The 24,786-nt window shown below is 42.2% G+C and overlaps 1 protein-coding gene across 1 annotated transcript; it reads left to right on the forward strand.

Annotated features, from left to right (window-relative positions):
• The first annotated feature begins 691 nt into the window (after positions 1-691).
• Fmo2 (flavin containing dimethylaniline monoxygenase 2) lies at positions 692-24,144 on the forward strand. Its single transcript, XM_041662789.1, has 9 exons — positions 692-754; positions 1,089-1,226; positions 10,147-10,335; positions 11,262-11,424; positions 12,555-12,697; positions 16,035-16,234; positions 17,436-17,791; positions 20,097-20,169; positions 21,117-24,144. Exons 2-9 carry the CDS (start codon positions 1,095-1,097, stop codon positions 21,466-21,468), a joined length of 1,608 nt encoding a protein of 535 aa, XP_041518723.1. The 5' UTR covers positions 692-754; positions 1,089-1,094; the 3' UTR covers positions 21,469-24,144.
• The last annotated feature ends 642 nt before the right edge of the window (positions 24,145-24,786 follow it).

A 24,786-nucleotide genomic window follows, 5' to 3' on the forward strand; every position in this document is an offset into this window, starting at 1 on the left:
TGGGGGGGGGGGGAGGAAGGAAGGAAAGGGAGGGAGGGAGGGAGAGAGAGAGAGAGGAGAAGAAAAATCAAAATAACAGCAGCAACAACAACAACAACAAAAAAAAAAACAATTTCAGGTCCCCTACATCTGCACAAAAATCCAGTCTCAGTAGCATGCATCTAGAACCAAGCACCAGGTAATTGGGAATGGGAGGATTCCTGGGGCTCACTGGCCAGAATGCCTAGCTGAATTGGTGAGCTCCGGGTTAGTGAGGGACCCTGTCTTAAGGAATAAGATGAAAAATAATCGAAGAAAACTTCACAGCCAATCGCTGGCCTCCACCTCTGTGTATTCGCTTGTGCATGGGCACATACACACATACAATATATAGGTGGAAGAACTTGCCAAAATGGTGCTGGCAGTTGTAGATACATCTGGATGGTAATAGTAGGGATGGTTTTAACTTCTTTTTATTTATTTTCTCTTTTCAATTTGTCAATGCACATTTTCTACACTGGCTAGAAAAATAAACTTTAGACCGTCTGTTTGCTGTGTGTTCGGTGTTCTCCACCTCAGCAAGAGGACTTCTTGCTTCATTTCTGTACTAATGAAGTCCTTCAAGACTCAGCTGACTGAGTGTGGCTCCAGGAGGAAAGCTCCTCCCACTTCTCACAGCCTCGGCCATCTCTTTAAAAAACTCCCACCTCTAGGCACACCACCGACAGAGGAAACTCTTCTGCCAAAGGGACTGTGCTAAAAAGCCCAAATCAAGGTAGGAATGACAGCTAGGGAGAGAGGCTGAGAAGGAAGTGCTCAGAACTCGGGAGAAGGTTCACAGCCCCAGGACTGTTTTGTTGAGTGGCTTGTTTAAACAGATTCCTTTTTAATATTAAGCCAAGACATTGTAAGCAAGTTTACAATGAAGGTCATCTGACCAGACAAGTTTCTCTTAAGGGGAGGAAGAGGTTGAAGATTTGATTAGTGAGGCGTTTTATCCAATTAGTGCTGCTTATTAAATTACCACCAATAATGTGACCTGACCACACTGGCGGATACTCTTACCTTTGTCCTCCTGAAGCAGTAATGACTGGTCGACTCATTGACAGGAGACGATGGCAAAGAAGGTGGCTGTGATTGGAGCAGGAGTCAGTGGCCTGATCTCTCTGAAGTGCTGCCTGGATGAGGGTCTGGAGCCCACTTGCTTCGAAAGGACTGAAGATATCGGGGGACTGTGGAGATTCAAAGTAAGTGAGACTTTCCATGCCTCAGACTACGACACGCTGAAATTTTAAGGTGACTGATGAGCCTTTGAAAGATTTCTTAAGCAGTTTTGGTCCAATTTTATTTTTATTTATCTATGCAGCTAACCAGGAACTGAACTCAGGCTGGCATCTTTCCCAGGTCAATATCGTGCCAACCCACGTGACCAACTCAGGGATGCAAGGAATCTTCTCTTTAAAAGCCAGCTAATTGCAAAACAGCCCATGTTTTTGTCATTTTTCTGATAGACTAATTAGATAATATACTAATATTAAAAAGCATTTTATAAAATAGAAGTAATTAGAATTATTTTTAAGACATCAGTTCTATTCTAATCACTGAGTCAAGTGCTTCTTCAGAGAATGGGCCCTTATTACTTTTGACTTTGTTTTTCTCTTAAAATAAACCATGCGCCGGGCGATGGTGGCACATACCTTTAATCCCAGCACACAGGAGGCAGAGGTAGGCGGATCTCTGTGAGTTCGAGGCCAGCCTGGTCTATAAGAGCTAGTTTCAGGACAGCTAAGGCTGTTACACAAAGAAACCCTATCTTGAAAAAAACAAAAAAATAAAATAAAATAGAGCATGCTTGTTTACTGCGCTTTTCTGGTTATATTCCAGTATAACCTGTTGTGAACCTCTTTGTCAAATATTTTCTATTAATTAAAGTCATTCTTCTTACTCAACCTAAAATTTCATAATATTATTTGCCATTCAAAATTTTATTGACAGATTCATAGACAACTATGTAGGCTTATGACTGTGAATGTAACTATTTGCATTCCTTCCAGAGAGTGGTACGGCACTTGTCTGGGGTTCCACCTCTAGGGAGGGTGAAGCAGGGGTATTGGAAATTTGAGGTCAGCTTGGGCTACATGTCAAAACTCTGTCTCAATCAGAAAATATCCTCCTTACCGGACATGCCGAATCAAAATCTCCCGAGGAAATTCAGGCAAGCTTCACGTGAACCCTACGATAATGAGACAGCTTGGCAAACAGTGGGACAGGTTGCCAAGTGAAAATGTGTTCACGCAACCATGAAAACACAGAGTTAATGATGGAGACCTTGACCTTCACGTGAGACGAGTGGCTTTACTGAGAGGAATCACATTTATATCTTAATAAGCACCGGCTGCTAGAATTAGAACTTTTCCTGAGAAAGTGATGTAATATATTCCTGTCTTAACTGATAGCTTGTTTCCTTCTCCACTGGAGGCGCACACAGGGTTTTCTTTTGTATGTGAATAGGTTTAAATTGTAACCAATTTAACATACTTATTAACTGTGTGTGTGTGTGTGTGTGTGTGTGTGTGAGAGAGAGAGAGAGAGAGAGAGAGAGAGAGAGAGAGAGAGAGAGAGAGCAAAGCAGTGAGCTTGGGGGTTCCAGTGTCATGGCATGCGCATGAAGACCAGAGGACAAATCTGTAGAACTGGTTCTTCCCTCCGCCCTTACATGGGTTGCAGGGATTGCATTCATATCTTCAGGTTTGCACAGTAAGAGTTTGACCCAATAAGCCCCTTCAGTGATCCTGTAACAGATTTAATGTGCAAGACTTAATATCTAAGCACAAAGTGTTCCTTGTTTGTCGCAAATTTGTTAGCCGAAGAGGTAAAAGTTACTTTGAATGGTCTGTCAACAATAGGATTTAATACATTCCAGTAAGGTGGTTCCTATAGCATTTCCATGGCCCCAGTGTATTAGATTTTAAAATCGGAGATTGTTTCTTATGTATTTTGTGAAAAAATATAGATTAAAAAGTGAATTAATTAATCCTTATTGGATAACATTAAATACATAATTTCCAAGCATCTATAACAACATCATAGGCCGGGCCTCTCTTAAGACTACATCTAACGGAGAGTAATAAATAATTTGCTTCTCTCAGAGACCTCCTTCCTTCAGAGAGAAACACTGAGCAAAATTTTACAGATTTCTGCTGGGGGGGCATGGCATCTTGGGAACTGGGGCCCAAGGCATTTTGGGTACTCGGCTTCTGAGATAAGAAGACTCTGGAAAAGGATTCTGGGGGCATCAATGCCCATCCCAGGAATACTGCTCCTCACAATTATGCCATCATAAACTAGCGCAAATCTCTTTTTTACTGCTTCCCACACTGACACAGAATCCTCTGATAAGTTGGCACATCTAATGCCAACTTAAAAACAAAACCAAGAAATTCAAATCTATGTGCCTTGCCTGGATTAGGTGATACTGAATTCTTCCAGGAGGTTCTCCAGCGCCCCCTGGTGTCATTTTTGCGATACAGGCAGGCTGATGAGGAATTCAATATTTTTTAGCACTTCTTCCAGGGAAGAAGCTCTTGGCATGCATTACTTTTCTTCATACCTTTAGGGTTAGATTATAGGATTTTTTCCTTACTAGTGACTGAATGGGAAGCTGAATTTTGTGATAAATGGTTTGCCCAGAGGGAAGGCAGTAGAAAGGAAAGAGCGAAATTGAAGGTCTGTGATTCCTGAGTCCACAAACTAAAGAATTGACGGGGTTGGGGGACACCAAAAAACATGATCCTCCTGCAGCCACTAGCTTACTCTGCTCCTATACCCTATCATCACAGAGAAATTACTAATATACACTGTCTTCTGACTTGGGAATTTTCATAAATAGAGCTCCTCTCTCCAACAACACATAACCAGGTATTTTATTTAACCTTCATATTATGGTCTACAGATCTCTTTCCAACTTAGTCTCTTATGTCTATAATCAGCCTGAAATATTACCATCTCTTAGCATGTGACTTTCCTGAGATCTAATTCAAATTGATAATATTTTTTAAAACTTATCTATTTCAAGATCAGAGAGAGGCTGACCAATGCAGTAGGCATTAAGCATGAACCAGACACAATCAGTTCCTTCGACAAAACTGTTATCAGTAGCCTGAGTCTTGCCAGTATGATTTCCATTGTACTTCGCCCCAATACCACTTCCACTAAAACAATTTAATGCTACATCTTCAGCATTTACAGAACAAGAACTAATGTTTGCATGGTTATTTTCATGTAGATCTCACTTTATACTCACAACAACCTCCCGTGTTATTTGTTTTGCATTTTGTAAGTTTGCTTGGCCTTGGAAATTTTATTTGAAATTTCAATTATCTGTCATCTTTACTATGCCACCCTCCATTGGGTATACCCAAATATGATCATCTGTATTTGTCTCTGTCAAAGTCATTGGTTAAAATATTGATCACAAGGCCAGGCATGATAAGCCACACTGTAATGGCCCACACTTGGGATGCAAAGGCATAAGGATATCCAGTTCAAGGCCACTCTGGGCTACATGACAAGTTGGAGGCCAGGCTAGGCTAGAGTGATCCCCTGTCTCATAAGAAACAAACAAAATATTAATCAGAATAAGATAAAAAATAGAAAGTGGACACCTGAAGTATCTCCCAAATGAGGTCCACCTCTACACTGACCCAAACATGTACTTGCTCCACTTATTCTTCGTGTCCATCACAGCCTTTCTTCTGCTTAGTTGACATCTGCCATTTTAGAGCCATTCCGTTCACGTAGGACATGACATTCTACAGGCTCTCTCGTGTTCTTTTCAGAAGATGACAAACAGCCTTACCCTTGTTGAACTTGAAATTCTCGTAGACAAAGTTGTCACAGCATAACTCAATAGGCATTTGCATCCTAATGACACTTCTAGAACCAAGTTTAACCTAATTTATGTGAACCTCTCCAAGCAGACAAACAGGTAGTACTGTGGTCCTGTAGGCGTAGTCATTAACTGTCTGAAATACACTTATTTTGCTTCTTCATAACAGTTTTGAAGAAGTGATGTTTTTCTGCATACACTGAAAAAAGCGTATAGCATAAGATCAAGGAAATCCAAAACGTGTTCTAAGCCCAGGTCTGGTCATGTAAGCCTGTAATCTCAAATACTCCAGAGGCTGACTTATGTAAGGTTATAAATCCAAGGTCTGTCTGGGCCACTAAGTGGGACCCTGTTTCAAATTTTAAGCTTGATTTAAAATAAAAAATTTAAAAAGAGACTAAGGGTACGTATGCACATAGACGTATAAGCCCCTGAGCTGAACCCCCAGTTTCTCAAAGAAAAAGAAAAAACATATTTTATGCATAAAATAGAATGGCATTATACAGATGACTCAGTGCTAAGCATACCAACTTGACCTTTATAGTTCTCAAACTTCCTCTGAATTCTTCTGATGCAGCTGCTCCACTCTCGTATGTGAGGACCACAGTTTAATCATGCAAGGAGGTGAAAAGTTTTAAGCATATCCATTCCAAGTAATGGAGAAGATACACACAGGCGCGAAAGGATGAATGACAAAATGCTTACAAGGCCATGCATGTTCGTTGTTTCCTGAGTATGACTGATAAGGCCAATATGATGTTGCATCCAGAAAAGGGCTAACCTCAGGTGTTTGTCCTTCACATCCCTGATGTCAACTTCCACTTACTCCTCCCCCTGCACCCCCGCCTTGAGTAATTACATTTCACCTTGAGAATCATCCTTTTGAACTTTAGATTTTTCTGCCTTTTCATTTTCCCCAGAGTCAAAGATAAATTTCAGCCCAACCCATGATCAAAAGATGGTATATCTAAGACCAGTTCTCACTGAACTCACTCGGTTCTGCTATATGGTTTAAGAAAACTGAACATTATAAACTAGCAAAATCCTTTAACAAAAAATTGTTTATCTTAAGCGCATAAACCATAGCAAAATCTAAAATGCTAAGGAAATCAGATTGTTTTTATTTTTGCATAAATATCACTTTAAGCCACACCCATGGGGTACAATTAACCACTTTGAAGACTCTCTGTCTCTGTCTAGCAGAAAGAAAAGCCTCTCTTCTCCCTCCAACTTCACTTTTACAACTCCAAGGCCCAGCTGCATTTTAATTCAATACAGTAATAAGCTCCCCCAAAGAAAGACACTGTTCTTGTATTGTTTACTTCCTGTTCCCAACTCCCAGCACAATTCAGGCCAAAATAAGCGCTGTTAAGTTAGCATTAATCATGGTCCAATTGCAACGATGAAAATTATGCCAATTTCACCTGTCTAAACACATAGACTTCTATTTCATCCAACTAACTAAATGAAGAAGCTCTTATAAAGATTTTGGCAGTCAGGCACTTTAATCCAGTACTCAGGAAGCAGAGGCATGCAGCAGATCTCTGTAAGTTCGAGGCCAGCCTGATCTACAAAATGAGTTCCAGGACAGTCAGGGATACACAGAAACACTGTCTTGAAGGGAAAAAAAACAAATTTGGGGGAAGAATCATAGGGCCTTAAACATGCTAGATAAGTGTTCTATTACCCCCAACCAGGCATTGCTTTTGACAAGAAACTGCTTCTACCAATCAAATCTACTATAAAGATGATCTCTTCCTCCTCAGAAAAGAAAAGACTTATGATACCGTCACTGTTTGGTGATGATCTATAAACGTGAAACTTACAATGAAGATTTTAGTTGGGCCCTAAAATTTGTATTAAGAATCAGCAACTAGAATGAGTTCTTCTCATCCTCAAACCCTCCTTTAAAAATGTACCTGACAGAGTCCAATCACACTTCTAGGCAATGCTTTAACTCTTGAAAAAGTCCTAATGTTTTGTCTACAGTGTCACAGTCTTGGTTCAGAAGGGCGTAATGATTTTCTGTTCAGTGAGGTTCACCCTGGTGGTCTGTAGTGATAGTGAGAGAGGCCGACACTAGTTAATCACTTATTTGGAGGCAGGCATTGTACTAAGCACTTTATCTAATCTCTGCAAACTTTGGAACAAATGTCTAACGTCTGGGTTATGCACAAACACCGTTTGACACAGGAACACGAAGAAACTGAGTTGTGTAACTTGTCCGTGTTTGCAGAAGCATTAAGAGAGGCAGCAGGGACCAGTCCCACCAGAATATTTATGGAATCCTCACTGTTTATTCAACACTACTCAAAATCACGTAGTCTTGAGAGGGAAAAATTCATTTCTTTTCTTAATGAAATATTTCCTATTTTAAAACTCTGGTAAAATAGGAAACACAAGTATTCAGTTTTGTCAAGGACATTGTGTTCAATTATGCTCCCCAAAAATAAAATAGAAAAAAATGTTTAAATATCAATATGACTGCAGTATTGCACAATTTGAAGCTAGTGTTAGAAAATAAGAGCACTTTTACTTATTCATCCAATGTTCAAGTAATCATATTCCTGTGTGAAAGTCAGAAAACCTTTCATTCTACTGAAATGCATGTTTGTATTCCATTATATATATATATATTTTATATATATTCCATTATATATATATATATATATATTTCACAATAACAGCACCATGAGCCCTCTCTGTCTAGAGACCCAGCATAGTGAATAAGCTGCATACTCTCCACCGACTGCCTTTGCCCAAGATACCTGCAACAGGAACAAAAATTATTATTCAAGTTTAGATTCTAGTCCAGGAAAAATATACACACTACTCATGGGGAAAGTCTGATCATAGGTATGAGAGAATAGATTATGAATGATGAAGGATTAATAAAAGAAGAAAGAAGAAGGGATGTGAGGAAGAAGGATATTTGTAAGCAAATCCATATTTGGCAAGAATTCTGAATATTTCTCTTAACCAGTCTGCTCTGAGAGTAATAAGGTGTTGGCATCCCAGATATTAAGACCCAGTGAAGCCAAACACGTGGAGTACTTTCTACTTAGACAATGGACGGCAAGTCACATAAACTTTCTCTTTTTTAACTCATGGAGACCAAGTTCAACCTGTTGCAGAACATTCATGTGTAATAGTGAGCCACTATGCCAGTTCTTCTATATCGGCAGAGTAGCTGATACCAAGATTGACCTTCAGTGCCACAGTGAGCTGTGAAAGCATCAACTCTTAATGACATTCCTTGTACTACGGAGCACTTCTTACATCTCTGTCTCACAGATGAACGGCACAGATTGGTCCAGACCTTTCTCTTTAAAGAGAAAGACATGTGTTGACACCCACATCTAACTGTGAAGATAAGCACATCTTCTTCTAGTCCTGGTTACCTCTTTCATTTTTTTGTTTGCTTTATTTCTTTATGGATGTGGCTTTGGGTTGAGTCTTACTATCTTCCTGCAGCTGGCTTTCTGTCCAGTGTGTAGCTCGGGCCCATCTCAGATGACCACTTTCAATGGTGCCAAAAACTAAGGAACTGAGGGTCTAAAAAACGCAGCAGGCAAGGAATAATTTTCTTTTGGTCAGGGAACCCTGATTGCTCTTCGAGCAGATGAGGGAGGGGGACTTGATCTGGGGAGGGGAAGGGAAATGGGAAGCGGTTGCGGGGAGGAGGCAGAAATCCTAAATAAATAAATAAGAAAAAAACAAAACAAAAAAATTACAAGAAAGATACATTTATACTTGATTTAAAATGCTGTTTGGATTACAAGTGAATATTTTTCTTTTTAAACTTTTCTACAGAAGAAAATACAGTGCCATATAAGTAAGACTAAGTAATTTCTGTCAGTTAGTGAATTCCTACAAACTTTACCTTCTTTCCAGCCACTCTAATGCATAGTCAAATAGCAACTACTGTTTCTCTGGATTATAGCCTAGTCTGTGTTCACACTGACACATCTACTGAAGGGTTCTTAGGCACCATTATTTAAGTTTTCTAATAAAAGCCTCTCTCATCGTAGGTTTATTCACAGATTCTGAACACCAATCATGGCTATTTATTTACATGAATTTACATGAAGGACATCATGTAGAGCATGACTTAGAAGAAAATATTAACTAAGTCATAGCATGTGCTTTATGGGACTTTTACCGAGGCACAACTGTGAACATTAAAAATCAGGTTTGAGGTCTGGCTGATGTCTCAGTTTGCTTCCTATTTCTGTGATCAAACACTGACCAGAACCAACTGGGGGAGGAAAGGGTTCATTTCAGCCTACAGGTTATAGTCTCCATCATGAAGGCAAGCCAGGCAGGAAAGCAAGGCAGGAGCCTGGAGCCAGGAATCAAAGCAGAGGCCATAGAGAAGTGTTGTTTACTGGCTTGTTTAGCTTGCTCTGTTCTGCAGCTCAGGCCCACCTGCCCAAATATGACACCATCCACAGTGGGATGGCTACCGTACATCAATCAGCAGGCAAGAAAAGGCCTACAGATATACCAAAGGGTCAGACCCTCAGCTGAGATTCTCTCTTTCCAGGTGTGTCTGAGTGTGCATCAAGTTGGCAAAACTACGATATTTGGTGTCAGCACTAACCTTTGTCACTTAAGGACAACTGATTTGAATTAAGAACAAAATAAAGACCTATGGGATCAAATCAAGATATAAAGCCTCCCTGCTTCTAAACACACTCATTTAATTTTAAATTCTATATTCAGTGTCCCAGGAATTATTAGTCCTTCAAAGTCAGAGTAAATAAAGCTTCCCTAGGGGAATTTAAGAAGACAACTGGCTCACAATGTTTGGTGTTAAATAGGTAGGCTGATAGAGTGTTAAATATTTTGCAATATGCAAAAAAAAAAAAAACAAACTTGTCTGTACTCCAAACCCCATGAGGACCAATAGCACATCTACTGAGCAGCGCCACTTGTCAATAAACAGGTTCGTCACACAGAATGATGGGTTACATGTGCTGTCTGTTTGCCCCCAGATGCCATATACATACGTGTGTGTGTGTGTGTGTGTGTGTGTGTGTGTGTGTGTGTGTGTGTGTTATCAAGACAGAGTTTCCCTATATAGCAGCCCTGGCTGTCCTGGCGTTCACTCTGTAGACCAGGGCTGGCCTTGAACTCACAGAGCTCCACCTGCCTCTGCCTCCCGAGTGCTGGGATTATAGGTGTGCGCCACCATCAACCGGCCAGAAGAAGACTTTTACTACAAGTAAGACTTGCATTAAAATCATTGCCACTGATCGTTTCACTCGCTCCTTTAGGAGAACGTGGAAGATGGTCGAGCAAGCATCTATCACTCCGTCATCACCAACACCAGCAAAGAGATGTCCTGCTTCAGCGACTTCCCAATGCCCGAGGATTTCCCCAACTTCCTGCACAATTCTAAACTCCTGGAATATTTCAGGATTTTTGCCAAGAAGTTTGATCTTCTCAAATACATTCAGTTTCAGGTACTGTGTGTGGTGGGAATGGATTTCTCTGCCTTCATTCATACTTAAATGGAAAAGTGTCTCTGGCGGTGAAAGACCTTAAGATAAACTATGGCACTTTGGTGGCTTTGTGGAAAGGAAAAAGCATGGTAAAACCGCCCATTAAGACTGAAAGTTCAGATGACGATGAAAAGTGATGTGAAAATAACATTTAAGCCAGTGCCACACTGATCTTTCCAAGCCTCGTTCCTCTGGAAAGGCTGTATGAATCCGAGCCGAATTGTCCTTTTTCTACGTTCTCCACAGAAATGGGTTAAACACACACACACACACTGTCCACTTTCCATTTGTCTCAGGTTCACCTATCTACTTTTTCATAATTTCTTTTCTGCACGTAAACTTCCAATCATCTTGCGTTATACCTGAAATCACCATTTCCTGTACTCTCTACAAAGAGGAACAACAAGGAAACATGTTACCACTAAGCACGGAGCACTGGTCTAGTTGAAACTGCTTTTCTGAACAAACAACTCAATGGGGCTCATTTTTAAGGCCTTTCATGTCCTTAGCAACTTTGGCTTTGTGAGCACCAGGCTTGTGTTGTATTCACATAACAGCTTATCTTCATGGAAATCTGTATTTGTAAATACTGTTGAAATGTCCACTTTTAGGAACTTGTTTTGTCCATTTTAGGAACAGCTTCATGTCCATTTAGAGAATCTCCTGTGGTTTCCCCTCCAATTTCTGGTAGAACCATCCCATGAGTGGCAGTCTTCTAAGGATATCCGCAGTGCTTGCCTGCCAAAGGAACAAGAAGGGTCCACTTGACAGAGTTTGCTGGCAGTGGACTCAAGAAAATCACATGGATTACCTATTACCCTCGCCCCATCCTGACTTCCAGGGCCCTGACAGAGTAATTAACGAGGCCTTCTCTGTGTTTGTTCAAGACCACCGTCATTAGTGTGAAAAGACGCCCAGATTTTGCCTCTTCTGGGCAGTGGGAAGTTCATACTCAGAGCAATGGCAAGGAGCAGCATGCCGTCTTTGATGCAGTTATGGTTTGCAGCGGCCATCATATCCAACCTCACCTGCCGCTGAAGTCGTTTCCAGGTGAGGCTGTGGGCTTCTCAGCATGGAGGAGTAGGCCTCCGGGAATCTCGCATGGAGTCCAGATGGACAGGCGGGATTGGCCGCTGTGAATGGGGGTGGCAGTAAGCTTGAGGTACAGCTGGGGAGCAGAAGCATGGCAGACACCATCTCTGCTTCTATTGCTTCCTCTGAGTCTTCACACATAGCTCAGTTAACTTCCTCCAGATCATTACATTTTCCCCAGCAATTCAAAGGATTCACACAAACATGCATTCCCTATAAGAGGACCTCCAAACGCCTACCCTAATTGTTCTGTCCTGCCAAACCCATGGAAATTTACTACATCCCTGGGGCCTTTTCTACTGGCCAAGGGTTGCTAGAGAGAATTCCTGGAAATACACACTGAGGTGGGACAGAGATGAGGGGAGGAATGTGGGAGCAGATGCCTGAAGCCAGCTGGCAGGTCGTCCCAGCCTTCCCTCTGAGAGAACTTTCTAGTCAAGATCGTCCCCTTGACAAGGACTCACAAAGAGCATTCCCTTCCCAGAGTCCTCTGGGAAAGTGTCTGACACAGTGGGTCACAATCAGGCTTCATATGAGAATTGCCCACACTAAAAGCAAAGAACACTTTAATAAGGCCAGATATTACTGGGAAGTATAGAAGCGGCACACTGGAAGAACACAAATGGTTAACAATCAAATGGTCATTGAGTCACTCATGAAGCAACTTCTGTAGGCCTGATTTTAGTCTTTTAGTTATTTGCTTTTGCAAAATTATAAGCACTCTTCTAATTATTGCCCAATTACAATAACACTATTTCCAAAGAGTTCTTAAATGTATCAACGATGTGAAACTAGAGTGTCATTAGACTGCCCCAAATAGAACAGCAAGTGAGATGCCCGCGTCAGGTCATGATCTATACAGCAAAGCCATTTGTTTGCCACTGGTGAACACACATACTCCAGTCTCTCACGTGGACCTCATATTTCATAAGGAATTTTAGTTAAAGTTTGATATTTGACTATTGTAACTCCTGTAAGGGAGGAGGTGAGAATCCAAAAAGGGAAAACCGACCTGCAGTTTTATTGAAATTAACTTGTCATAACTTCTTACTTGGAAGGTCACAGTTTCCCTCTTCTTCCTCCCACAGGTATTGAGAAGTTCAAAGGCCAGTATCTCCATAGCCGCCAATACAAGCACCCTGCTGGCTTTGAGGGGAAACGCATCCTGGTGGTTGGGATAGGAAACTCAGCCATTGATATTGCCTCTGAGCTGAGTAAGAAGGCCTCACAGGTGCGATGCTTTTGATTCTCTTGTGCTGTATGGAAGGGGTGGGGAGAGGCCACTGGGGCACCCAGCTGTATACCAAAGGTCCATTGCTTGATAGGTGGCTGCCTGTTGTAACAGCATAGGAAATCTGGAAGCCAGGAAGCCAGAGTCTAAACCCCACCTCTGCTGCTAACTAGCTGTGTGTCGTAGAACCAGTCTTTCTGCTTCTCTGAGCTGTAGTGCCTTGGGTTGTTTTTTTTTAATGGGATGTTTCAATTAGATATTTCTGGTACAGAAAGCCTACTTTTTATCCAAGGTGCCTAATGAGAAACTGACCTGTTCATGTTTGTTTGTTTATTTGTTTGAGACAGGGTTTCTCTGTGTAGCCCTGACTGTCCTGGAACTTGCTCTATAGACCAGGCTGGCTTCAAACTCAGAGATCTGCCTGCCTCTACCTCCCAAGTGCTGGGATTACAGGCGTGCGTCAACATGCATGGCCTTACTATTTTAAGAACCAACTTTTAGGGACATAGTACATGGGCCAAGCGATAGCTTAGTTAGAAAAATGCTTGCCTGAGTTTGAACCCTAGAACTCATATTGTTTTAAAACCATGCATGAGAGCACACAGTTGTAATCCCAGGGTTGGGGACACAGACAGAGGTAGACACCACAGGTTTGTTAGCCAGGCACCTATCTATTGGCAAGCTCCAGTCCTGTAAGATGTCTTGTCTCAGATAGATAGATGGTAGATAGATAGATAGATAGATAGATAGATAGATAGATAGATAGATCACTGTCACCTTTCACTTTTCAAAGCTTTCAACCCTTGCCATAAAGAACAAGTAAAGAGGCAATAAATGAAAATTTGAAAGACAGTAGAAAGAGGCAGGAACCACCAGATGCCAGCTCCTCCATGCTGGAAACACCTCTAAAACTTGAGAGGAAAAGAGTGCAGTAGGACAGGAGGAAGGAACTAAGTTGTCTTCGCTCTCCGCCAAGTAAAGAGCCATCCAAGGCCAATGCATGTGCCAGTTCAATGATTTGGACTTAGAGCAGATGTCCCAGAGACTCAAATATTGAATTTCATGAGCCATGTCTTTATAAGGTCATGATGTCAACAAGCCTAAGTATTGGCCAAATTTAATACCAAGCAGCTACTTTGGCTCTGTACCTGTGCCTTATAAGTCATTACTCTTTTGCATAGAGCCTCTCTTCGATATTTATTAATCACATAAGTCTAAAAGTAAAACAGAGTAGTAAGCTCTCAGATCTTCACATCTGGACCTGGAAGTTAGCTTCTCAAAGATGGCGGCCTGAGCCTTGACCCTCACGTGGATCACAGTCTTCATCTAGGTTGATTTCTCTGCAACAAAGTGGTCATAACAGAAAGAAAACAAATAAAATGGAAAACCTAATGTTGATCCTACCGAAGGAGAGAGAGAAAATAATAGGAAGAGATGGTGATGGAGCATTTAAAGGGAATATCCAATACCCACTCCAAGTATTTTCGAGTCTGCCTAAGAGCAGCAACAGGAGCAAACTGAGATATAAGCATATGGCCCCCACACAGACCAAGTGTACAGCCATGCGTGGGTATGTGCTACTTCACAAGCTTAGGTAGGACTGATGTCCTTCCCCCAAAAAGCTGTAATGCCTCCTCCAAGGTCAATCTACAAAACAATGAGAGTTTGTGTGTGCTTATACTTCACAGCACATCGGTAACTTCTTTAACCTGTACAGTAATGTTCCAAGACAGATGCTATACTGCCCACTCTAAAAAAGAGAAAGAGAAAAGGCAGAGAGTAACCCAAAGAACTCTCCAAGGCTACTTAGCTCATAGGTAGGGGGACTGAGTTTCAAACCTAGGAAGTCTGGACCCAGTATCCATGACCTAAACCTCTTGAGAAAACGGAATGCCTTGAAAATGAGTCTTGTTTATCGATTGAAGATATTAACAAAACTAATAAGATGAGACAAAAGTTTGGGAAGCTGAAATGATGCATTTGGACCATGGGAAGGCAACAGTAAAAAGAACACATCTTTGACAATATTTTTAAATGTATGTATTGGAAACAGAAATTTTAATATAAAAGGCAAAGAATGCATACAACAACAACAATGAATAAAAAAGAGGCCTTCAGTTTGAAAGAAAGTGGGATCAGAGTGTATGTGGGAGGAACTGGAGAGAGGAATGGAAAGAGGAAATGTTATAGTTATTATCCCAAAGAAGTGTACTGAAGAGGAAAGGAGCCACAGCACACAGACAGAGGTTTTAGCTTTTAAAACACGTAATGTTCTTTCAGGTCTGGAAAGAGGTGATTGCTCTTCCTATTCACCATCCAGAGATACTGAGATCCATGCGTGCATGCGTGCATGCGTGCATGCCTGCAGCCATGACACAGTAGACACACGTTTGCAAGGCCTGTGATTATTCACCAGGTCTCCTTGGGTAGGCACAGTGAAGGGACAGAGTAGCTGTTTCTCAGGGAGCAGCAGAGCACATCTGTAAACACCAGAGAGGCTGGTCAACTGACCATGAGAATTAGTCCAAAGACTTTTCTCATATCTCCAGGATACTATCAGGGCTTTGATGCACTCCACTCTCAGGGCAAGTTACTGGACTGCCCTCGTCAGGAAATAGCTGCCAAAGAGAAGTGAAACGGCTAGGAGGACCTCACTTTGACATCAAATACTCTTAAAATGGAACCTGAGGGCTGGGATGGCATCTCAGCAGATAAAGTGATTTCTTCGCAAGCAGAGGACCTAGACTTGACCCCAGAGCCAGAGGGGGAAATGGAGGAAAGGAAATGACTAAAAATTATTATTATATAAATGTATGAAGCTATTAAACAGTGAAAAAGAGAGAAGAAACAAACAAAGAGGAAAGGAAGAGATGGAAGGAGGAGAAAGAGAGGAAGGACGGATAGAAGAAAGGAAAGCAGGTAGGTAGGTAAAAATATCAGGTTTCATGATACATGCTTCCAGTTCTAGAGAGGCAAATAGAGGCAGATTCCTGGGCACTGGACAGTCAGCCTATTCTAATTGATGAGCCCAGGCCAGTGAGAAACCCTGTCTCAAATAAAAACCAATATGGATAACACCAGGGATGATACTCAGGGTTGACCTCTGGCATCGTTATGCATACACACAGATACACACATGCATGCGTGCCCACACATACATATACACATACTCACACACACCTTCATACATGAACACACACACACTGCACACAAATTAATAAAATAAAAAGAACTCAGCAAACTGTGCCACCAAACATCTTTTCTATTAGCTGTACAAGAGAGTCCTCCCAAAGGACCAGAATCATCACTTCAACTGCAACTCCTGTCTGTTTGTCAGGTGTTTATCAGCACCAGACATGGTTCCTGGGTCATGAGCCGGATCTCTGAAGATGGCTACCCTTGGGACATGGTGTTCCACACTAGATTTAGCTCCATGCTCCGAAATGTCCTGCCCCGCACTATCGTCAAGTGGATGATGGAGCAACAAATGAATCGATGGTTCAACCACGAAAATTATGGTCTGGTGCCTCAAAACAAGTAACGTTATTTTTCTTTTTGTGCTGTACTTATTACAGGCAAGGCTGTCTGATGGTGCCTCTCTTTGCAAAGATCCGATTTGTGTGATCGTATTGGTCCTGGGGTCTTGATTCCAAATTTGTACTATGTGTCTTTAAAAAAAAAAAAAAAAAAGAAAAAAAAAAACCTTAAGAATATGGGTAGGAGTGTAGAAGCTGCTCCAGAAAGCAGGAAAGCAGGGTGAGAGCTGATTGGAAGAACTCTCTGACAGTTTGGAGAAGGCTCTTCACGAAGACTGTGATCTTCTCAGAGCACTGTGATGGATAAAGATAGCTCTTCATCTGGTAACTCAAGCTCTGCTGCCCTTATGCACTGAAGGTTGTTCCCATGAGAACATATTTTTTTTTCTCATGGCCAAAAGACAAATATTTGCTGATATCAAAGTCACACATCTCGGATACTGTAAGCACAAGTAAACAGTGTGGATGTTTACCCTCCTTCAGTTGATAACAGCCTTCCTCCCCGGCCCCAGGGGAATATTTAGAGTCTCGTAAAGAGATGCTCCATTGTGCTGAATTAAGAATCCAGCTATAGGTCATAGATTGCCTCATGTTTTAAAACAAAGAAAACGGTTTACAAACATCAGACATTAGAACTCCAGAGAAAGAAGCAGACTTAGTTCCACCGTCCATGCCACCACAGACACAGTTCCTGTGGATATTGGGGTCAGTATATGTCAGCAATTCCCATGGTGTGCATAGATTCCCACACTGACCGCCCAGTGGGTCTAGGTGCTAATGTAGTATGTTTCCCCTTATTTATGATTGGGTAGATATTAAATGAAACTACCAAATAATGAAAAACAGATGCATAAAAAGTGATAGAGGTACCACAGGGAACAATTGCCAGCAAACTCAAAATTAACAATGGGTGCTGACATCACTTCTGAGCCCCCTGAGGTGCTTCTGCCTTCAGGGTTTTGTTGTTGTTATTGCTGTTATTTTGTTTTTTACTTTTATCACCCAGTTGTCTTCATTTGCTTATCAAATGAAGAGATGGTCAGTGTTAGACTGAGGCCAGTGACAAAGTTTGGGGTGGACAAAACAGTGGAGTTGGAGTTTGATGGATGTTTGGGAAACTCCTGTGTTTTTCAGAGCCACCCCTAAAGCTGGTAGATTACTCAAAGACTGCTCTGAGTGTGTTCTTTCCTCTTGTGCCTCAGATACCTTCTGAAAGAACCTGTTCTGAATGACGACCTCCCCAGCCGCCTGCTGTACGGACTCGTCAAGGTGAAAACCAAAGTGAAGGAGCTCACTGAGACAGCTGCCATTTTTGAGGACGGCACGGTGGAGGAGGACATTGACGTCATTGTCTTTGCCACGGGCTATACTTTCTCTTTCCCATTCCTTGAAGATTCGCTTGTGAAAGTGGAGGGTAGCAGCGTCTCGCTGTACAAATACATGTTCCCCCCTCAACTGGAGAAGCCAACCCTTGCGTGCATGGGGCTCATCCAGCCTCTAGGCTCCATCTTCCCAACTGTGGAGCTGCAGGCACGTTGGGCAACAAGAGTTTTCAAAGGTGAGTGGGCTGCTCAACCAAGCGGAGTTTTGACATTTTTTTCCCTTAATTTTACTGGAAGGGAGACAGCTCTATGGTGGCACTCAAAAGACAGCTACTCTATGGGCAGTTGGTTCTCTGCTGCCACCTTGTGGGAGCCGGAGATAGAGCTCAGATTGTGGGACCGGCACACTAGCATGGCTCTACCCACTGAGCCGTACGTATCTCACGGAGACAAAGTTTTACATTTTTTTTTAAAGGTTCGTCTCTTGTTGTTTGTGCAGCATGTCACCTTCCTTGAAAGGCTATTTTTTTTCCTGCTTCTCGGGTTCATTTCTGTTCAACAAAAGCCTCGTTTACCACCGAGCCTGTGCTGGGATCTGGTCAGCCAGAAAGAAATGTAAATGAGTTGTTTTTAGTAACATGACAAGTGCTTTGGTGGCAGAACGTGTACTGTGGCCCAGAAAGGAACTTGGTGTGATGGTACAAGGTCCAGGACAGTTTTCTGATGTCTGAGTTTCATCAGTACAAAGAAGGGTTTGCCTGAGAAAAAGACAGAGTCAGGGTGCCTGTGGAGAACTGAGACCCACATTACCAATCTGTGGGGTGGAACAGGATGGGAGGTTAATCTTAAAGAATGACAGAGGGACACAAAAGCTTTGTACATTTTGTTAAGGATCCTGGATTATAAAATGTAAACGTACAGCCGGGCGGTGGTGGCACACGCCTTTAATCCCAGCACTCGGGAGGCAGAGGCAGGCGGATCTCTGTGAGTTCGAGGCCAGCCTGGTCTACAAGAGCTAGTTTCAGGACAGGAACCAAAAGCTACGGAGAAACCCTGTTTCGAAAAAAAAAAAAAATGTAAACGTACAGACAGCTGTGAGGTTTTGTTTTGTTTCTTGTTCTGTGTTTTATTTTTATTTTTTGTTTTTGATTTTGTTTTCCAACAGGGGAGCGAGAATGAATTTAATGTAATCAAGGCTATCCTCAAACTTGTTACGTAGCCAAGGCTAGCCTTGAACTCCAGATCTCCTTTTTCTACCTTTCAAGTATTTCCAGACCTGTAATTTCGGTACTCTAGAGTCAGGAGGATAGATGAGAGTTTAATGACATCCTGGGCCATGCAGCAAGTTCAGTCTAGCTAGGGCTTCTAAACAGACTTTCTCAGAAGGACAGGAGGAAGAGAGGGAGGGAGGGAGGGAGGGAGGGAGGGAGGGAGGGAGGGAAGGAGGGGAAAGAGTAGGAAAATGCAAATATAAATCAGTCCTACACAAATCTAGTGCTCCTAAGAACCTTCTAGCTGATCCCGTAGGGAGCCATCCTGATTAAGTCTGGCCTCCAAACCTGGGATCTGCATCTCAGAAAGCTCTTAAGCCAGAGGCACCAGAGAGGAGGTATCCTCAAAGACCAGGAAGTGTCTACTTCACGTCACATAATTCCATCAGTTGTTTGGAACAGAGATTTATAACCCAGGGATGGAGACTTGACGGTCACTGAGAAAACTCCAGCGCTCACCTGGGCCAAAATACAATGCAACCTGGGCCAGAGCTGAGAGACAAAATGGAAAGGAGGACATATGTGTTGGAAACAGTCAGGGACAAAGCCAGCAGGGCCAGGGTGTGCTGGAAGGCTCAACAAAGGGAAGGAGAAGGATCAAGGTGGGTTTACAGGACTGGAGGCTGGAGAGATGGCTGGGCCTGAGAATAGAGATAGGAGGGTCTCAACGGCAAACTCAGCTTTGGACTTAAGTCCCAGATGCTAGATGACTTGCCACATTTCCCCTCTGAAGCTCACAGGATGCTTGAGTACTGGGGACAGGCTCCCCCATACAGTGGGCATTGCACTATTTCGTCTAAGCCAACTGCCCTTGTTAGTTGGGGCCACTCTCATCCTCACCAGATCTCCTTCCACAGTCTTTTACCTGGTCTCCCTAATTGTAAGTTCCTCTCCCGTGAGCGCTCTTTCCTTAACCAAAGAGCCAGATGGATCTTTCCAAAGGGCAAATCTGATCTTGTTGCCTCACACAGCAAAGTCTTCTCCAGGGTCCCATCAGTGCCAGTATAGAAGCCACCCCAGCTGGCATCGTTTCTCAAGCATGCTTCCCTTCTTCTGCCCTTTCTCTGGCCTTTCCAGTTCATAGTTGATGCCAGTAGCTATGATCCACTATGGAATTCTCACCCCTACAGCTCAGAAGCACAGAGGTCCTGCCTCTATGACATGACAAAACGGCCGAAACTTAATTTTAGAAAACAACTACTATACGAATCAATGATATCAAATCAAACCCACTATACAAAGCAAATTTGTTTTCATTTTTGTTTTCTAGGCTTGTGTAGCTTGCCCTCAGAGACAACTATGAAGGTGGACATTGTTGAAAGGACTGAAAAGAAAGTTGACCTGTAAGCAATTTCCTTATAAAGAAAAATGTCTATATAGAGTAGTGTGTCACAGAGTGCCATGGTCTGACTGCCTAAGAGAGACAGCTGGCTATTGGAATGCAGCCCTGGATCACAGCCTGGTACAAATGGATCAGTTCTGTAGATAAGACTGAAAGTGTGTAATCTGATGTTTTTCATATTATTTTTAGACATCCTGGTTTAATGACCCATAACTCAAAAAACAAAGAAAAAGAGAGGAAGGAAGGAAGGAAGGAAGGAAGGAAGGAAGGATCAATTCAGAGTATCTTTCCGTGGGTTAATAATCTTATTTCTTTTTTCTATGATGCCCATGTTGGATTCCATATCCCCTCAGGCCACCCAGGCTCAGGGACAGGATGAGGTCACCATAGCCTGAGGCACTCTGAAAATACCTCTGGTTTGTCAGTTTTGTTGAGATGAAAATGAGTTTGACAGTAATCAATACTCTTGCACCACTGACTCAAGACCTTACAGACATAAGGAGTCATCTCCTGCGCAGATTTTAATCCATCTAATATATGTTGAGTATCCAGCACATGCCAGCCAGACTACAGGGTGCTTTAGCAGTTAACAAGGAATACTGTAGATCCGGTCTCTGGAAGACACTACCTCTCTGATACCACACGAGTATTTGTATCAATCCTGAGTCATACATTCTTACTTGGAGGCATACAGCAGCTTAATAAGTAATAAATAATCACCACCATTTCAACATCGTTACATTTCTAGAATTTCCGTGGATTTGTCTGTTTACTTTGTAGCATACTCATCAATCTGAGATATGGGCCTCGTAATGGAGCCTCCCAGACATTCATTTAAAGTTCAAACCTTCATGCATCCATGCTGTTCTTTAAACAGCCACTGAGTGCCTCATATTCAGACATAACTTAGAACATTTATGAATCTGCCCTTTTATTTACTTCATTAAGGTTTGGAAAAAGCCAGAGCCAGATGCTGCAGACCAATTACATTGACTACCTGGATGAACTCGCCTTGGAGATAGGTGTGAAGCCAGATTTCGTCTCTCTGTTCTTCAAAGACCCTAAACTGGCTGTGAAACTCTACTTTGGGCCCTGCAACTCCTACCAGTACCGCCTAGTTGGACCTGGCCAGTGGGAAGGAGCCAGGAATGCCATCCTCACCCAGAAGCAGAGGATCCTGAAGCCCTTAAAGACCCGCACTCTGGAGTCTTCATCCAGCATGCCAACAGCTTTCCTGCTCAAAATCCTGGGGCTTTTGGCTGTTCTCCTGGCCTTCTTTTTCCAACTTCAGTGGTTGTAATCTGTCAGCATGACGCTTTTGTCCGCCAGTGCCTCTCATTCATCAGTGTCTCTTTGCAAAAACGACTGAAGAAATGACAGCTACATTAGAGTTTTTACAATTCAGGGGAACACGTGGGAGAAGGAATTGCAGGGAGAGTAGAAGAATTAGGTCTAGATATAAAACTGAAATGAAGGTTTTGGAATATCTTTTGCATTCTACTCTTTCCTCAAACTCATCAGTCTCCAAACAGTATTATAGAATAACACCAACACAGGTAGACAGCGCTTCCAGCCACAGCAGGTTTCAAGTTATATGGAAAAAAACAAATTATGCCGAATAAAAAGCAAGTCATAGCTGGGCGTGTTTGCTCATGCACTTGAGAGGCAGAAAGTAAATGAGAGACTAAGGCAGGCAAATCTCTTTGAGTTTGAAGACAGTCTGATCAATGTAGCAAGTTCCAGAACAACAAGGACTACATAGAGAGATCCTATCTCAAAAAAAAGTCACATAGGTTAGATTGCTGAACAATTTAGTTTTAAACTGTGCTAACATTTCATGTCCTGCCCACTGAGCTCCATGCTATTTCTATACAGACTCTGGTCACAGTTCCCAAGTATTATGGTCTGCTCTGTTGGCTTGATGAGGGATCACTCAGAAATACTGGTGGACAAAACTGAGACGATAGAACAAAAGCAACTACTTTAAGTGATTCACATTGTGAGCTAAGCAAATAGACTCAGTTCCTGTATATTGACAGAAACAGTAATGCAAGCATAAAAATAATATACCCTAGCTACAACATAGAGTTAGATTAGATGTTGTGCTATGTATACATCATATATATTGCTTTATTTAATTCTCACAGCAACTATGAGATTGGTTGAGCTAAAATATCCATTCTGTAAATGACACCGTGTTGACAGACGGTTATGGAGCATGCCCTTAGCCACTGGCCTTGAGATGAAGCTTCAGTTGGAGCCCAGTTCATTGAACCCTGAAACTAAAGGTCATAACCTCACCATGGAATATACTTATTTATTAAAATCTCTGCTCTTGATAAAGTACTTACTAATAGTTTATTCTATTCATTATAAGATTAGACCATAATTATATTCATTAGCTTAAAGTTTTCTAAAACCATTGTAGAAAGTAGAACTTTGCTTGCAAATTTATCTGACTAATTTTATTTACAATATTAGCTCTCTATTTCAGCTAGATCGTAAATAACACATGAGCTGGATGCAATGGTACAGCCCTTTCATCCCAGTACTCTGGAGCCAGGTGGATCTCTGTGAGCTTGAGGCCAGACTGGTCTACATAGCAAATTCTGGGCCAGCCAGGGCTATATAGTGATACCCTGTCTCAAAAGGAAAAAGAAATTGAAGAGATCTAAAATGAGAAATATATATGCAGTAATACTTAAAATAATGATCACATTTTGAGAAAATAAGAATTGAACTAAACTATATCTCCCAAGCCGGCACAAAATGTTCGAGTGGCTGAGGCTGTGTTCAGGATTAGCATCACAGGTAAGCAAGGCAAATCTCAGCGATGTATTATCTATGCCACCTGATGAAAGGGGGTGTGTCAGTTGTGAGGGACATTTCCTTTGAACTGAAAACTAAAGGAGACACAAGCAGTTGATGCCAACAAACATTGAGCAACATAACAAACACCAAGCTGTGGACTCTCCTGAGAGCAATTCTTTTCATGAGCCGCTCTGTGGGAGATGAGCTACACCCAGAGACCAAATCAGTGTCCCTGAAGAGAGGACAAAGGTTGGGATATTGAAGGCGTAGGTAAATAGTTCTTTGTCCCTCCGAACCCTCTGTGAACACTATTCTTAAACCTCAACCAAGCTCTGGTTCTCATCCCTCCCCCCCCCCACTCCACTCCTTTCCAGTTTAATGGCAGTCTCTCCCAGTAGAAAGAGCTTTCTTTAAAGTCCACTGAACTGGGCTGCAGAATCTGCCCAGCTGGTAACGTGTTTGCCTTGTAAGCAAGTGTAGAAGGAGCTCCAGAACTCACATTGTAAAGCCAGGGGTGGTGGCACACACTTCTAATCCCAGCACTGGGAAGGAAATGAAGACAGATTCCTGGGGATCCCTTGCCAGTCAGCCTAGTTTGTTTTAGGTGAGTTCCAGGCCAGTGAGACACTCTATCTCAAAAAAAAACAAAAGTGAGGAATGAATTGCCTGAGGAACAAGACCAGAGTCTGACCTCTGAACATGAACATACACATGTTCAAATACACATGCATGCACCCCTCCACACACACATGCAACTGCACATGCTTAAACACACAAACACTTATAGGCATACAAACTCATACAAAAGTTCACTGAAATTATGCCACTTCACTAATTTGCTCGTAAGACTTCTTTCTATACTTATAAGCAAAATTCTTTCAAAAATTACAAATGAAATTCATCATATGCATATATAAAGTTCTAAAGCAAAAAATTTTAAATAAAAATTACAAATGAAATATATATATATTCTTATTTCTTGACGAAGAGCAGATTCCTTGTGTCAGGCAAGATGGCTCAGCAGGTAGAGGAACTTGCCACCCTGCTTGATGACCTGAGTTCAAGTCATAGGACCCACGTGGTGGAAGGAGAGAACCCATGCTTACAAGTTGCCCTCTAACCTCTGTGCAGGCACTTATACCTACACCCACACACAATAAATAAATTTTAAAAATGCAGAAAATAAAAAAAGCAGATTACCTTGTCAACTCTTAAAAATTCTTTTCAAATCATGATGTGAAACTGCCAACCTGAAGAGCAAAAATCAACAAGCTACCGTGTGTGGAGCAAAACGTCAGTTTTTATGATGGTTTATCAGGACACAGACCAACCCACTCACTTATTGCCCTTTCTTCTGTGCTCCAGCGGCAGAATGGAGCATTTACGACAGAGCAAGCATGGGGGCCACAAACCCTAAGATCCTTCCTGTCTGACCCTTTGCAGAAAGCACGTCCACCCTGCCCTACGTGTGCCGGGCAGCGCTCTGATGGTCCCATGCACCTCTACTCATTCTGTCATGGGCACCGCCCACGGAAGCAGCTTTGCCTACCACCCTGCTTCTACGGTGAAAGAGACGAGGAACACCTGTTAGACTGGTGCTCAGTCACTGCGGAGGATCGGTTTCGCTAAGACAAAATTATTATTAAATTAACACCATTGAAATTTTTACAAATCTCTTAAACGTTTTGCAAAACTTCTATAATCAATTTTCAGCAGCAGCTCCCTACAGAGAAAAAAGCCACCCTGTTGTCACCCAATCACCCTCTGCCTCTGTGCATCTTGAACATAAAGCTACCTCGTACCAACT

The sequence above is a fragment of the Microtus oregoni genome, unplaced genomic scaffold (genome assembly GCF_018167655.1).
Source record: "Microtus oregoni isolate MIOR12 unplaced genomic scaffold, Mior012 000013F_ref0000133, whole genome shotgun sequence".
In the NCBI taxonomy this organism is placed as follows: Eukaryota; Metazoa; Chordata; class Mammalia; order Rodentia; family Cricetidae; genus Microtus; species Microtus oregoni.